At 33.4% G+C, this 16,673-nt stretch overlaps 1 protein-coding gene and 2 pseudogenes across 2 annotated transcripts; 2 read left to right on the top strand and 1 right to left on the bottom strand.

Moving 5' to 3' along the window:
• The first annotated feature begins 171 nt into the window (after positions 1–171).
• LOC146919771 (mitogen-activated protein kinase kinase kinase 20 pseudogene) lies at positions 172–2,664 on the top strand (annotated as a pseudogene). The gene has a single exon (XR_015010687.1). The product of XR_015010687.1 is annotated as a mitogen-activated protein kinase kinase kinase 20 pseudogene (transcript).
• A 4,866-nt stretch (positions 2,665–7,530) lies between these two features.
• On the top strand, positions 7,531–11,826 carry LOC146919770 (mitogen-activated protein kinase kinase kinase 20 pseudogene; annotated as a pseudogene).
• A 1,387-nt stretch (positions 11,827–13,213) lies between these two features.
• On the bottom strand, positions 13,214–16,317 carry LOC146919769 (uncharacterized). The gene is made up of 5 exons (XM_085713181.1): positions 16,179–16,317; positions 14,632–16,068; positions 14,498–14,544; positions 13,526–14,411; positions 13,214–13,443 (listed from the first exon to the last, which is right to left on the bottom strand). The coding sequence occupies exons 2-5, from the start codon at positions 16,054–16,056 to the stop codon at positions 13,345–13,347; spliced, it is 2,457 nt and encodes an 818-aa protein (XP_085569307.1). The 5' UTR covers positions 16,057–16,068; positions 16,179–16,317; the 3' UTR covers positions 13,214–13,344.
• Positions 16,318–16,673: the final 356 nt, after the last annotated feature.

Here is a 16,673-nt window from a genome sequence, read left to right as displayed (position 1 = left end):
GAATCAATTCTGTCAGAATCAATTCTGTCAGAATCAATTATATTCAAAGCTGAACCAAACACACACTATTTTTGAGAAGCTATTTTTAACAACTTCTCATTTGAAGCTATTTTTAGATTTTCTTTTAGATTTTAATTTTTTTAAAAAAGTTGTAAAAAACGGACGCAATACTCTTAAAAATGATTTTTTTTTTTTAAAATGATTTTTTTCTTAAAAAAGCCATAACAAACGGTTTTAAAGTTAAAATTAGGGGATGACAAAATGGGTTGGACTCTTCAGGTTGGCCCGTTTAACCCATCATTTTTAGCGGGGGTGGGTTGAGATTTTAAACCCGCCGCAAGTAGGGTGTCCGCTCCGCCTAACCCGCTAAAAAGTAGGTAGGTGACGGGCGCGGGGTGGGTTGGCCCTTTTGGGTTGATATGTTAAAAAGAAACTCTCTTTTTCACTTCTTTTTATTTATAAGTCAAATCAATTTTTCAATTTTCACTTCCATATATTGGGGGAAAATTCAATTTATTTTATCACATTTGTTTCATGATTTTAGCCATATATTTTTAACAGTTATTTATTGATAACTCATGGAGTTTTTATTTTCAATGACTTATTGATTTATTAAATTATTATAGAATTTTAGAAGATGTAATTTATATGTTTTTTTTTAAAGAATGTAATTTATATGTTTGAATACTTATATATTTTAATTAATATATTTTTACGTTGTTTATGTGAAAATTTTAAATTGATATTTTTTTTTAAAAACATAGACGGGTCAACCCGCCGGTCCGTCATAAAACGGGGCGGGGTGAAATTTTCAACCCTATTTCTTTAGTTGACTAGCCCCGCTCCGCCACTTTTTGGACGGGTTATTGACGGGGCGGATTGACATTTTTTGCCATCCTTAGTTAAAATTGATTTTTTTTGATAAAATGATTTTTCTAAAATTACTAAACAAACACTTAAAAATGATAAAAGTGAATTTTTATAAATAAAAAAAATAGTTATTTTTCTAAAAAAATCTAAAAGAAACGGAAGCGTGTTTGAACTTTCCATATATGGTAGGAAATATTAGCAATCTTATGGATAAATCAAAGTTTGGATCTTTAAAGAAGGGTTATTTTTGTCAAAAAATAACAAAAGATAAAATTTTAAAGAGTTAACAAACCCATCCAATTTGTAACCAAAAAAAAAACCATCCAATTTTTCCCTAAAAAAAAAAAAAAACCATCCAATTTTCCGACTTGCTGGCTAAGTTAGTTTTAGTTATTATTGTGCACTTAATTAGCAACTGTCTTCTGTTAAAATTAAATCTTCTAAACCGACTAACAATACCTTTCAAATATTTCCTAACCCTAACCTAATTCCCGCGGCAATTCATATTTCATAGCAATATATACCAGACGCGACAAGTCACGTCATATTTCATAGGGTTGCTCAATTGACAGTACTGTTTTATTTCCACCTCAACAAAATATAGTAACACACAGAAACATGAATTGGAATTGGGTTCGAGGTGAGATGCTAGGTAGTGGCGGCTTTGCCACGGTCAACTTAGCCACACATAAGGATTCCGATAGCTTTCCACCTCTCACCGCCGTCAAATCTTCAGATACATACAACTCCAGTTTTCTCTTAAGCGAGAAACAGATACTTGACAGTTTAGGATCATCTCCACATATCATTAAGTGCTTTGGTCAGGATCGAACTTTCGAAAACGGCGAAGAGTGTTATAATATTTTTCTAGAATATGCTGCTGGTGGTACTCTCTCCGATCAACTCAAGAATCATGGTGGTAAGTTTCCGGAGAATCTTGTTCGTCGTTATACAAGGTCCGTCCTTGAAGGACTCAAACATATTCACGACAAAGGCTTTGTTCACTGTGATTTGAAGCTGCCAAATATTCTTGTATTTGATGATGGCGAAGTTAAGATTTCGGATTTTGGCCTTGCTAAGGAGAAAGGCTTCAAAAGTGAAAAATGGGAATGTAGGGGAACTCCGATGTATATGTCGCCGGAAGCAGTGAGTGAGAGTATTTATGAATCGCCAACAGATATATGGGCTCTTGGATGTGCCGTTGTGGAGATGGTTACTGGAAAATCTCCATGGAATGTAAGCTGCAAGACAAATATGTGGTGGTTTTTGTCTCATATTGGAATGGGAGAAGAAATACCGTTGATTCCAAATGAATTATCAGAAGAAGGGAAAGATTTTCTTCAAAAGTGTTTTGTTAGAGATCATTTGAAGAGATGGAGTGCAGATATGCTATTAAAACACCCTTTCATTTGCGATGTTTCGTTGACAAAAGAGTTAAAGATTAACGAGTCATCATTGCCATTCCCATCTCCACGGACACACTTCGATTTTTTGCATTGGTCTTCTTCTTCAACCTCAACGACTCTGCCTCCTAATTTAGAGTTGTGTGAGTCTGAATTTGAGCATGGTTTTCCTTCACTGGCAGAGAGGCTTCAGCAACTAGTTGTAGATCATAAACCGTCAGATTGCTTAGAATCGGATGGCTGGTGTGTTGTTAGGTCAAATTAGTATTAGTTGGGCTGCAAACATTCATTGTATTGATGCCACACTGGCAAGTGTAATTTGATTTGTATTGATGTACAGATACCTAATTTGATTTGTTGTTTTATGTTAATTGAGGTTTTCAATTTCCTATTTTATTGATTTATTTTCTCTTCTTCATGCGATGATTATGAACGAACTTGCTAGAATTCTAGAAACGGTGAATTGTTCTCGTAACTTTTAAAAACAAAAGAAGGGTGAAGTTCTTCTAAGCAATGGGCACCTAATTTTAGAATGATTATAGAAAGACTATATTAGATACTTTATATTTCTTAAAATGAACACGTAATCTTTGCAAGACTATAACCTGCAATGTCCAATGGCTGTGGCGTAGTCAAGTTTCGAATAGCTTCTAGCTTATGGGAGCTTCTCAATTAAAGTAAATTAATGGTTCTTCACTTATAGAAAGTCCTATATTTATGGTGAAATTAAATGAAATGACTTTTAAAAAAATTGAGATGCAGAAGTTAATTACAACTTATACAAGAAGACATTAATTGAAGAATTCATTGGAAGATTCTTTTAATATTTCTTAATTCTTCACTGGAGAGTTAAGGCCAATAATTTTTTTATCTGCTTCTGCATGTATGACATTTGCGTCTGTTGACTGGTCATGAGAAGTGGAATTCCTAACTTCTGTGCTGTTGCGTTAGCTCTCAGAGATCTAGGGTATGTCAAGATGTTTTTCATGTTTACCAATGTCACTTGATTATATCGATTGCGTAGCTATTTGAACTCTTTCGCTTTCTCATTTTGCTTCTGTGAGCTGCTTCCTTATTGCTAAAAGTCTATTTATTCGTGTATCCTTAGTAGTCTTTCTGTGGCATTCCTGTTTTTTTTTTTGCAAATGTTTCTTTTTGTTGAGAAGCCTTTACCTATGCAGATACAAAGCAGTTGGTATTAGACTAGACTCGGTGACCTTGCATATTTGTCTTGTGAGTCGAGGAAGTTCTTTCGTTTCATTGAGGAGGAATTTGCCCGGTTTGGGGAAGATGAGTATCACAGCTAGTAATGACCTTAATGAGGAAAACTTAGATGCTTTAAATAAACAGGTGAATTTATTTGGATACTGAAACTTTTAGCTTTTTTCTTATACTCAAAATTATAGAAAATTACTTCTTGGTTATTCATTATACTAATTTTTATTGCTTACTCAAGCACATACTAATTTTTGGCAAGGTGCATACACTTTGTCAGGTAACAACCTAAACCTGAAGTTTTGCATTTCATATGATTGTTTCTTCATTAGTAAGTTCGTATAATTGTCTGCCGTTTTCAGGCCGTTGTTGATGATATCCCCTCCAATACGAAACATAATGATATCGTCCTTGAGAGTAGATTGTTTGGAAATAGGGAGCACTTTTTGATCTTCTTCCAGAAGTCTCAGTTTCAGTTTGACACACTCCGTCGTGCTAAGTATTCCTCCATGATGATCCTCTACCATCTACACAATCCTACTGTCATGACTCAAAATGAACACCAGTTAACTCAGCATTGTTCAAAACAAGTTATGTCAATCTGAGAATCAGGCAGGAGTCAAATGAGGGAACGGTAAAAATTTAATTTTCTCGATTTATTGTTTTCATTACACATTTGTCCTAGACTAGATTGTTGATCATACTTACTGACTTACACACAGATGGTGAAACTGCTGAACGTTTTGAAGCATGCATCTCAATGCCGCCGCCGCACAAGTAATGTTAAGCCATGCTCTCATCCAAACTGTTCTCAAATGAAGAAGTTGTTCTATCATGCCAGTAAGTGCAAAATTCGAGTAAATGGGGGCTGCCAGCATTGCAAACAGATATGGTTTATACTAACCGCTCACTCCAGGAATTGCAAAGACTCGGAATGTAGAATACCACGCTGCAGATGTATTACAGTTACAATTCTACACTACCTAGAGATTTCGATATTCTATTTTCTGAATTATTCTTTTACTAAACTATGCATAAATATAGTTATTCATTTCACAACAGTCTTTTTTTTTGTGGCTAATCTATGCATACTTATTCTTTTAGAATTATGTTGATTTTGCAGTGATCTGAAGAAGCATGTAGAACGGAGATCAATGCATTCTGAATCTTTCCGTAGAGCTGAAGTTTTGGAAATCGATGGAGCAGTCGCTGGCCAATGAATCTTTGTGAATATATAGAGTTCACAATAAGTGATTACTTGCCAAATTCTATTAGCTTTGATGGAGCATATTAAATTTCGTTGAAGCTAAGTGCAATCAGTTTAACATAAGTGTTGTGATTTTCATCTTTCCTCTTGTGTATATAAATTTGATTATGTGTATACATAGCCTTATTATTCATTCTCTTAAAATAAGAGATTCAATTTTGTGTTGTTGTGAATATATATTCAATGGTTGAGAGCCTAAGGTCCAACTATTCAATTTAAGTCTCATCTTTAAGAAACTTGAAATTAGAGGATCAATGTTGCATTGTTGTGAATGTATATTCAATGGTTGAGAGCTAATTAAGCTCCAACTACTCAATTCAAGTTTTCATTGCTTCTGCTGTTCTACATCAATTTAAATGTTTGATGGTTTTACATTCATGAACAATTATGTCAAAAACACAAAGAGGAGCTCAATGATAAAAAAAATATATATTTGTTGCCATAGTTTCACTGCAAAAAGTGACACTCCAAAGAGATTCTTGTTATTCTTACTTTGTAGCTTTTTTATCTCCATTTCTTTATGATCAAATTTTTTGTACATAATTTAATCATCTAGATCCAAAGCTAAAAAAAACATTGTATTAAAAGTTTGATATGATATGTAAAAAATAGATGAAGACTTTATAAAAGTTTTGATATGATTTCAAAAGAACAAAAATGTAATTCAGTTTGTGTAAAAAAAAACAGATGTAATCCCGTTAAAAAGTATTAATCAGGAAGAAAAAGTTACTTATTAAAAAAAAAGGAAGAAAAAGTTATAATTGTATCTTATTTGATTTGATTTAATATCTTATCAAATCTAATGCTACTAATCATGAAGAAAAATATAAGCTCTTATAACATATTTCATGTATATTAAAAAAAATCGACAGTGTAGTTAATGTGCCTATTTGAAAATATTAATAAAATGTCCTTTGTGTAGCTCCATCCCAAAATAAACAATCTAGTTTGACTGTGTGCATTATTCACATGATTTACTTTGAGTATATTTTTATATTATTATATAAAGACAATTGGTACCAAATGTTAGATTTGCCTCAGTGAATATTTTTAAAATATTGAATTTTTATAATTAAAGATATTAAAGGTCAAAGATATGTGTGCATTGACATGTGTAAAACAATCAACTAATTAGTGACATGTGTGCATTGACATGTGTAAAACAATCAACTAATTAGTGATATCCAGATAATTTAATTTAACTGTATGTGATATCAGCCTCCTGGTTTCCCCAAAATGTCAAGAAAAATGCTCTTCTCCCAACAAGTTTTGTTCACTCCCAACTAAACTTTCAAAAATGCCCCAAGCGTGAGTTAAGTCAAGCATGTGTTAAACCAGTGTAACTTAACTCACGCAGGGTTATACACCTGAGTTAACTCGCGCATGAGTATTTTGACAAAACATACCCAGGAAAAACCAATTCGCCCCCAAATTGCAAATTGATTCAAAAATTAACACAATTAGATGAAAAATTCTCAAAACATATCACAAATCGTCAAGAGATAAGGATATCATATTTCTTCTAAAATCTTATGATATTTTGAGTCACGTTTCCAACACCACTCACCAAAATTAACACAATTAGATGAAGAAAGAGCTTTCAAGATTATTCAAGTGAAGTCAATCTATTGTAATCGATCCACGATTTGTGATATATTAGAAGGGTACTATTTTTCAGAATCGATTTTCAATTTGGGGGAGAATTGGTTTTTCCTGGGTATGTTTTGTCAAAATACTCCTGCGTAAGTTAACTCACACGGGGATATTTTGGGCAGTTCGGTTGGGAGGAAACATTTTTTGTTGGGAGAAGAGCAATTTTCAAACGTCAATACCGTTCCAAAACTAATACTCACAAAAAAAAAATAGATTGGTAGACATCTGTTAATGTGTACACCCATTTGTATTACTCTGCAAAATTTCAGTTATTCAAATATATGGTTTATGTGACCACTATTTTTCCAGCATTTTGAAGCTGAAAAATGTGGTCACGCAACTAAAATGTGCGTGACTACTATTTTTCCACTTAATTAACCAAATAAATAGTGGACGCACAACTAAAAAAAGGTGGTCACACAGACTATATATTTGGTTAACTTTAATTTTTCAGAATAGTACAAAAGGGTGTACACATTAAGGGTGTCTACATATCATTGTTTTTTTTTAAGGGTCTACATATCATTGTTGATACTTGTATGGCTTCCTGGCACTTATATTTCCTTCACATATGAATCCCTTGTTAATCATCTTGGGTCCACAACCCAACTTCTTTTTCTATGATAGCCCAATACACCAAATATTCTTGTTGTTATGTTTCTATTCATACCTCCTTTTTCTCATTAGGCTAGACAAGTGGCACATTAATTTCTTCTCATTCTCTTAAGCCTTAAAAGCATGTTGCACTAATTGACCAATAATAATAATAAAACACTATTTGACACAATAAATCAGAAATGATATTTTATTTAAAATGATTCTAAATTAAATATTAAACTATTAAAAATTGACTAAAAACTCAACTAAAAGTGACTCCAAAAATAATGTATGATTGTTTGTCATCAATATCTCATGGTGGAATTAATGTTTGAATAAAGATAAAATTTTTATTTTGTTAGTTCAAAAAAATTTGTTCCACAAGAGGAGCAGGAAACCTATATTATCTTCAAATATTTCTTTTATAAACAAGAGAGGAAACTCTTCGAAACTTGCTTCATACTATTAGCATTTAATTTCCTCCTACAAAAAAAAACCTAGATAACACACCAAACCGTAACGATCATGAATTGGGTTCGTGGTCCTTTACTTGGAAGCTTCACAGCCGTCTATTTAGCCAAACACCTAAAGACTCAGTTACCATTCCGTCTCTCACCGCCGTCGAATCCTGCAATCTTCACAACTCATATCCTCTCCAAAACGAGAAACAAGTACTTGATCATTTAGGATCATCCCTCACATACTATTTAACTGCTCAAGCGTGTGACGTCTATTTCGACATGACCTCAACAGTCACCTAAGTGAAGATAGTGACGACCATGAACATACATGAACTCAAAATCACACTACAAATAGTCAAATCACCTTTAGGTATGACTATTCATTCCATATCCCACTTAAACCATGCTTAAAACTAGGCATTACAACAAAACACGTGCTCGCGGTTGCCTGCCCACACCTATCCCAATTTGAAGGGTATTCTCCGTGCTTTGACTGGGTTTAGGTATGAGTTTGAGTTTTTCCTTTTTCGATTTTTTTTGGATGGTTTTTTCTCTTTTCAAAACTACCCTCAAATAGTAAATTCAAATATTAAAATAAAAGCGTAACAAACATGGTACGAGTATATATATATATATATATATATGTGTGTGTGTGTGTGTCCATTTTTTTTCATTTATCCTTTAAAAAGTGTAACAAAATAGATTAGTATATCTATACTTACTTTTTCATTATCAAAATTATACTCGTAAACAACTTTTTCTATAAATAAAAATTATATTTAAATTTTAATTAAAAAAGTTAAATCCCATTAAAATAGTAAATATTCCACTACAATAGGAACAATATTATATATGAAGATGATAGAGATTTTGGGCTGAATTTTTTTATAATTCAAATTACACCCTTAAACAAAATTTTCTTATATTGTTTGTGTTATTAAAAAAAATAAGGATTTATATTATAATTGTTAAATTACTATAGTTATTGAAAAAGATAAACATTATTTTTTGAGTTTGTTACAATTTGAAAGTCACAAATATTTGTACTTATAATTTTAATCAAAATCAAAATTTCATATGAAATACCGTTCATAACTTATACGCGTTAGGGCAATAAAATTAGCGAAAAGACGGTCATGTGAGTGCAAAATATGGAGCCTCTACTTAATATTACTTGCATCACTTTTAATTCAATATTTTCTACTTTTTATTGTAATGTTGAATATAACAATACTTTTGATAAGAGTACTTAGTAATAAAAAAAATTACTCAAACCCATTTGGCGTTGGCCTAGTGGTTGGCTTGGAATCTTGGAGTGTGCTCCTCTCAAGGTCTCAGGTTCGATTCCCTCTGCTGCCAATTTCGGTTCCATACAGAGCTTTGCTCTGGCTTAGAGCGGGGACCCCTTCCCCTCAGATTAGTCGGTCCTTGGATCGACTAATCCAAAAAAATACTCTATTTTATTTATATATTCTTCAAAATAAGTGTGAAATGATCAAAATGGTAACTCAAAAAAAAAATAGTTATAAAACCTTACAAAAGTTGTAGGAGAGGGGAAGTAATATGAAATCTTTGTGTTCAAAGTAGTAATTGCAAGTATTATAATTTATCCAAAAGAATGAAATGTTATAAAATTTTATGCGATAATTTATGAAAAAAAGAAACAGTTATAGTAAGGTATAATATAATATAATATAATAAGAGTTAAAATTCATATTGTTTTTTTTTATTTATATATAATATTCATTATCACATCACATGCATGACTCTAAAATACATATTTAATACATGAAAAATAAGAATAATGGATTCAAAACTTATGTATGTAGTTGGTTGTGAAGTTCTTGGTGATTCATGTGTGTGTAGTTGCTTAGTGGTGTTTTTGGTGATTTATATGAATGACTTGGAGAGTCATCTTTAACTTTAATGATATATTCCTTCAAAAAAAAATTTAATGATATATTATTTTTGTTTCCATCATTACTTTAATTAGAATTTGTAGGACTTAAGTTTCCAAAAAATATTTGTATCACTTAAGGGTCTGTTTGGTTCAACAGAGGCGGAGGAAAGATTTTCAATTTGGGGGGGGGGGGGGGGGGGGGGGGGGGGGGGGGGATCGGGACAATGAAAAAACACTACCAATTGGGGGGGGGGGGGGGGGGGGGGGGGGGGGGATTATATTGACCTCAACCTTTTAAAATAGACACTTGAGTTTTCATCAAATGCATGAAATACTTCACGATCTCGAAAGTAGTATCGAGCCAATGGAAAAACACTACCAATCACCTCACAATCCCAACAATTACACCCACTATAGCCATTTTTCAAAATTTCATCAATTTTTAGTCACAATTTCAACAATTATTAAAATATTTTTGGTTGTTTGTTTTTGTGTTGTTGCATTGCCAACTTAGTTAAGATGACAATCACTTTTCTGGATGTTATATCTTGTACCCCTACAATTAGCCATTTACCCCTACAAACCACACAAAAAGTCTATTTTATCCCTTTTGTAATTTGATTTGACCCCCACAAATTTTTGTTCTGAATTGAATATCAAAATTATGAACTGGAAAGGTAGACATTTGATCCTTGCACTCCTCGGTGACTAAATCAAACAATCTCTCTCAAAGCCATGGAGTTTGAATTATAACCATAACCCAAAGTATGAAAAGTGAAAAACAATCATGGATTATAGAGAAAAATAACAATTAGATTATGAAGGGAAATAATTTCTGGATTCGAGATCTTCCGAAAAGAAAAAATAAAGAAACTGAAAAATGAAAGGAAGGATGTATTTGCCATTACTTTGTGATTGAGATGCCAAAGAATAAAACAAAGACTTTATGCCTTCATGTTCGTATTGATCGAAAGATCTGCAATAATTTTGTATAATAGTTATGAAAATTGATTCTCCATAATACATGATTTTGTGTGGAGGAAGAAGCAAAAACAGTAAATTAGCCCCCGAATGACATTGAGGATTGGTGAGGAGGAGACTGAAGCTTGGTCATTCATAGAATCTGCAACTCCGACAATCTATCAATGAGTTTTCCTATTCACAATTTTGGCTTTGAAAATTATTTTGTGGGGTGGAGTCGAATAAAAAAAGGGTAAAAATTGTCATTTTTTGAAGTTCGTAGGGGTGAAAGATTAATTGCATGTGTACACGGTATAATTTCCTCACTTTCTTTGTTTCAAAACACAAGTTTATATATTTAGAAAAATATCTAAATTCATTAAACATTTTAATTTTCTATTAGATTTTCAGATCAACCAGGTTTTCAATTATTAACTAAAGCGAAAGGGGAAATATGGTTTCCGGGACTTCTTTTACTTTTGTTGAACGTGGGGACACTAAAGTGAACAGACATCAAATTTAGAAACACCATGATATTGCCTTGACCTCAAAGCAACCATATCTTTTGAATGAATGAAAACGGTTGAATTTCAACTCATTGATCTAGGGATAGGAAATAAACTGTCGATAGGCCGGTAGTTTCATATTACTGTGTATTACTATTTCCATGTGTGACATATATATCACTATCAATTTTATTTTAAAATTTTGTATTAATTACAAAAACTATTTTTAAAAAATATCACACCTAATATAACATAGTTTTTCTGACATTGAAAGATCGGGTCTCACATTCTTTTACGGCACATGAGATTGGGAGCAGGTTCCTTTTCTTGATCAAAAAAATACCACATATTATCAAGTGTTTTGGCTAAGATAAAATTGTTGAAAACCGTGAAGAGTATTATAATATTTTTCTAGAATATGTCAGTGGTGGAACTCTCTCCGATCAACTCGAGAACGACAGTGGTGAGCTCTCGGAGAACCTCATTAGTCGTTATACGAGGTCGGTTGTTGAAGGACTCAAGTATATTCACAAAAAAGGGTTTGTTCATTGCGATTTGAAGTTGGTTGCCCAACATTCTCGTATTCGAGAATGGAAACATTAAAATTTCAGATTTCAGTCTTGCGAAAGAGACAAGGGTTGAACAAGGTGAAAAGTGGCGATCAAGAGGAACTCCGGTAATTATGTCACCAGAAGCGGTGAATGATAGTGTGTATGAATCGCCGACGGATATATGGGCTCTTGGTTGCGCTATTGTGGAAATGGTTACTGGAGAATCCGCATGGAATGTGTCGGATATGTTGATGTTGACGATTCGAATTGGGGTTGGAGAAGAATTACCAAAAATTCCAGATGAATTATTACGAGAAGGGATAGATTTTCTTGAAAAGTGTTTCGTTAAGGATCCTTTGAGAAGATGGACGATAGATCTGCTTTTGAAACATCCGTTTATCTCCGATGTTGAAAATGTTTCAGTTGTAACAGAGTTAAGTTGAGGAGTCGCCATTGCCTTCACCGTTTCCAAAAACTTAATTCAATATGCTCATTGTATTTCTTCTACTTTTACGACATTGCCTCCTATTTCAAAGGAATGGAGGAGTGAATAAAAAAATAAAGAGCAAATTGCACTCACCTCCCCTGAGGTTTTATTAAAAGACATTCACCTCCCCTCTAGTTTAGAAAAAACATTAACCTCCCTTAATTATATCATGATTGTGGCACTTTCCCCCTTGGACACTAACAGTGTTACTTTTAACGGTGCACACCATAAATCTCTACCTTCATCTTCATTCACGGTCCTGCACAAGCACAGTGGTTCAAAAGACGTTGTGTTTATAAGTTTCCTCCAATTTTCACTATTTCTTCATCTATTTCTTCATCGCTACAATCCTCTTCGGCGTTTACATGTTTTCTCCAATTTTCATTATTTCTTCATCTCTTCAACTTTCTTCCTCGTTTTTATTTTCTGCATTTTATTATTCAAGTTTTTTTTTTTCACACTATGAAATTCAACTCTGTGCATATGAATTTGGAGCATAAGGTGTTTGTTGATTTGTCTGAGTGAAATTTATTTGTTTTTTATCGAGTATCATCAAGCAATGGAACTGAAGCTTTTTTTTAATCCATGGAACTTTAAATTGGTAATTGTGGGGGAAATAATAAGATATTATGAAGACATGGTAGTTGTTTCTACAATGTATAAAAGGAGCTTGAATTAGGATACATACGATTGATAATTGTTTGTTGTCCTCACTAAAATATTGGCAACTAATAGGAACATCCATTTTGTCTGTTATCCATTTTGCTTGTTACTCTTGGCATTACTTGTTATTGGCTGAAAAATTGGCAAATTGATAGATATTCATGGAATAATTTTGTGTGTTACCTTGACTAAATAATTGGCTATTTGAAAGAAATTTCCATTTGGTTTGTTATCGTGACTCATGACATAAGATTCTTATGGTTTCAACTTTCAAGTGTCATCATTTGTGTAAACCTTTTCTTTTGACCAAGAAAAATATATTTTCTCGAGTATTTCTCCTTACTATTTCTTGCAAGGGTCCTTAAATTTCAATTAAAACTGAACAAGCCAAAATAAGATTCTGCCTGTTATATAGCATGCCTTTTCAATTTGTTTTGCACATGGTTACAGTTATGGAAGCAAATTTGGTCTAAAGTTTGAAACAGATTTGGTTTGCACTCATAAAATTGAAGAAGCAATAATATAACAGTTATATCATAGCAAAGACAGTGTTCTATCTGCACAACAAAAAAATTGTAGTCCATATTTGGAACTAAAACCATTGATAAAATTCAAACATATCCAAAATCTATATGATGACAATTGATTCCCAAATCCAAAACCAGCAACAATGTCAAATTTACCATTGGTTCTCCCAACAATTAATGTGAAAAAACAATCACAATATCCAAAATACTAATATTCTTCAAATAGACAGTTCTAAAAATTAGGTTCCTTCTTATTGTTGCAGAAAGCAAATGTTTATCTCCTTTCATTGAGTAACTTGGCTACTCAGTTGCACTTGACTTGGAGTTTCTTGTATTTCATTAGTAACTTGGCTGGTAGTACCACGTCTGACCTGCAACTTTTTCTATAAATACAACATAGATGTCAATATTAGTCCAATATAAAGCTAATCAATAATTAAGGTTAATTACAAATAGAAATAATACCTGTTTTTTAGTTTTATCTCTTTGACATCCCAACTTATTATGCCCAAATTCACGGCAGTTCCCGCATCTAACCGTGCTTGATCTTCTTGCATCATGTGAAGCTGTTGGACCTTCAGTAATACCTCTCTTCCTATTAGTTTTCGGCCTTCCAGGAAGCCTCTTCATTGCCGGAGGATCAATTTTCCCATAAGAGCCTCTATTGTTGGAATCTAATTCAGGCATGGGATGTATAATCTCTGAGTAACACAAACTGTAAGTTGTGGTAGAATAAGAATCATCACAGAACATCTCCACATTAGCTCTCTTATATGCAATGCATGAACATGCATGCTTGCATGGTAAACCAGTTAGCCTCCAATAACCACAATCACATACTCTAGCCCTCAAGTTCACCACAAAGGTGGTAAACCCATCTTTTACTCTAAACTCATCATCACCAGCATATGTGACTTTACACATTCTTCCATCTTGCATTGAAGTGTCTAATACTTTTCTGACTTTAGGTGTGATAACATTTTCAAACCCACACCCTTCTTCATATCTCTTTTGAAATCTAGCCATCAACCTACAAGTAATAGACTCAACCATCGACAAAATTGTCTTCTTTCTATCATTTCCCAACCAGTTGTTAAAGGACTCCGATACATTATTTGTTACGTGATCAGATTTGCACTCAGGGTCTATAGTATGTCTAGCCCACATACTTTTGGGTCTTTCACTATCTAACAACCAATTTGCAGCCTCGTTGCTCACCTTTCTAAGTTTTTCCATGGATTTATCAAACATAAACTCATTGTATGCCATTGCAACATTCCAAAAATGTGTACTTAGAAGCAACGTTCTAAATTTTAATTTGAAATTGCTTAGCAAATGATTACAACAAAACCTATAGATAAGAGACATAAACAAACAATTAATAGAATGGACAAAAAATATGTTCAAGAAAACATATAAAGTAAAATAGTTAGTTACCTATGTTTGCCATAAGGAAATATTTCTGAAACTGCATTATGCAACCCCTGTTACACAAGTATTTATAAGTAGGCAACCAAGTATGATATAAAACTATAAATTAAATTGAAATTAACAAATTAATTTTCACCAACCTTTTGCATATCTGACATGATTGTCACTTGTCTATCTTTCCATTCAGAAACAGAACTCAATGAATCGCGTAACAAGGATAAAAAAAACATCCACGAGTCCTTGCACTCAATTTCAACTACCGCAAATGCAATTGGAAACATGCCTTTGTTTCCATCAATAGCTACAGCTGAGAGTAATACTCCACCATATGGTCCTTTTAGGTGACATCCATCAATCCCAAACCAAGGCCTACAACCCCTAACAAATCCATTTTTCATTGCATTTAGGCAGACAAAAAACCTCTTAAACTCTGGATTTTTGTTGAGTCTGGGTTCCAACTCTAGCTTTATGATAGATCCTGGGTTTGTTTCGAAAGCAGAAAAAGCCCAAGCTGGCAGGTCATTATAAGAAAGTGCATGAATACCTTTATTATCTTGTTTGACCTTGTTTCTTGCACGATAAAGCTTAGTTACATTAGTTGGTTCTATGCCATACCTATCCAACAACTCTTGACTCATGCTCGCATAGCTCATATTTGGCTCAGCTTTCAGTTTACTCTCTAGCTTTGTTGCAATCCAAGTAGATGTGGCATTTGAGTTCTTTGGTAATCTTATACAAGAATGCACATGGTTATATGTCTTAATCTTGTATGTTTTCCCATCAGGTGTAGGAGAGGCATGAATCCGCCAAGAACAACCATCTGAAGCACATTTAGCAGTTACTCGAGCCTTTTCATTTTTAATTCTTTTGATCTCAAATCCCTCTTGTATAACAAAATCTCTAAGGGCAGCTCTAAACTCATCCACATCGCCAAACAATAAACCTTGTTCTAATTTCACTTTTCCATCAGATTCATGGTCAAATAATTTCCCTTTCATACCTCTATCAACATAAATAGGCACTTTATCTTCATCAGAGTTTTCATAAGCAATAACATCATATTTTTCTTCATAATCACTTAGCCCGTCATCACTATTCTCATTTTTCATTTCTTCTTCATCTATATAGCTAGAGACAGAATCAGTTTCGCCTCCTTCATTTTGTTGAGGTTCGGCGGTCATTTGCCATTCATCATCAGACTCACTAGTTACTATTTCAGGTTCAGCTCTATCAACTTGATTATCATTAAAATTCCTCAACATAACATACAAATGAATGTAAATGCAGTTACTGTTTAATTTGAACATATCAAGAATATGAGAATCCGTATTAATTGGGATTCTTATATGGCTACCTGGATGGCAGAAAGAAATGGAGAAAGGCAAACCTCTGTCATCGTTGCATCCAGTGGGAACATCCAACAATCTAGAAATATCGTCGATCAAATCAAGATACGAGTAACGGTCAGGATCAACATTTCGTAGTGGCAAAGTTGCATCCCCTGCATAATGTAGAAGCAAATGCACACATCCTGGTTCTGGTTCATCATGCCTGTTATTCTCCATCTACTAACCCACCTTAAACATAACCAAACAACAAAATATGTGAGAATTTTGGGCCAAAAGTGATTAAAAGTTGATAAGAATGAAATATTGAACAAACCAGATGACAAAAGATGGAAAAATACCGTGCGAGATGATGTCTATGATGGCTGGTTTTGTATGTTAATGAGAAAAGATAAAACCCTAATTGTTGTTTATGAGTTAAAGTAGAAACAAGAAGCAAGAGACAAGGGCGAGAGGCAAGGTGTGTTTTGGTGGAAAGCTGGTGATGATACGTCAGAGTGAAATGAATTTTGATAGCATCGTTTCATATTCTTGACTTTTGGAAGAAAATACAAATTAGGGTTTAAATTTGGATGTTTGAGAGTAGCAAGGAAACGTCAGTCAGGTTAACGGTGTTAAAAAAAGGGAGGTGAATGTTTTTTCAAAACTAGAGGGGATGTGAGTGTCTTTTATTAAAACCTCAGGGGAGGTGAGTGCAATTTGCTCAAAAATAAATCATGTTGGTTCTTTCTTCTTTTTTTTTATAAAGCTAGAAATAGTAGATTACACGGATTTATTGTTTTGACGCCAGGCTACATTTAATTGATTGTTGGATAAATTGTCCACAATTCTTCGAA

Source organism: Medicago sativa, chromosome 5 (genome assembly GCF_051527215.1).
Source record: "Medicago sativa cultivar Bolivia chromosome 5, Bolivia_mono, whole genome shotgun sequence".
NCBI classification, from domain to species: Eukaryota; Viridiplantae; Streptophyta; class Magnoliopsida; order Fabales; family Fabaceae; genus Medicago; species Medicago sativa.
The sequence above is the reverse complement of the archived record's forward strand: the minus strand, read 5'-3'. Positions and strand labels throughout refer to the sequence as shown.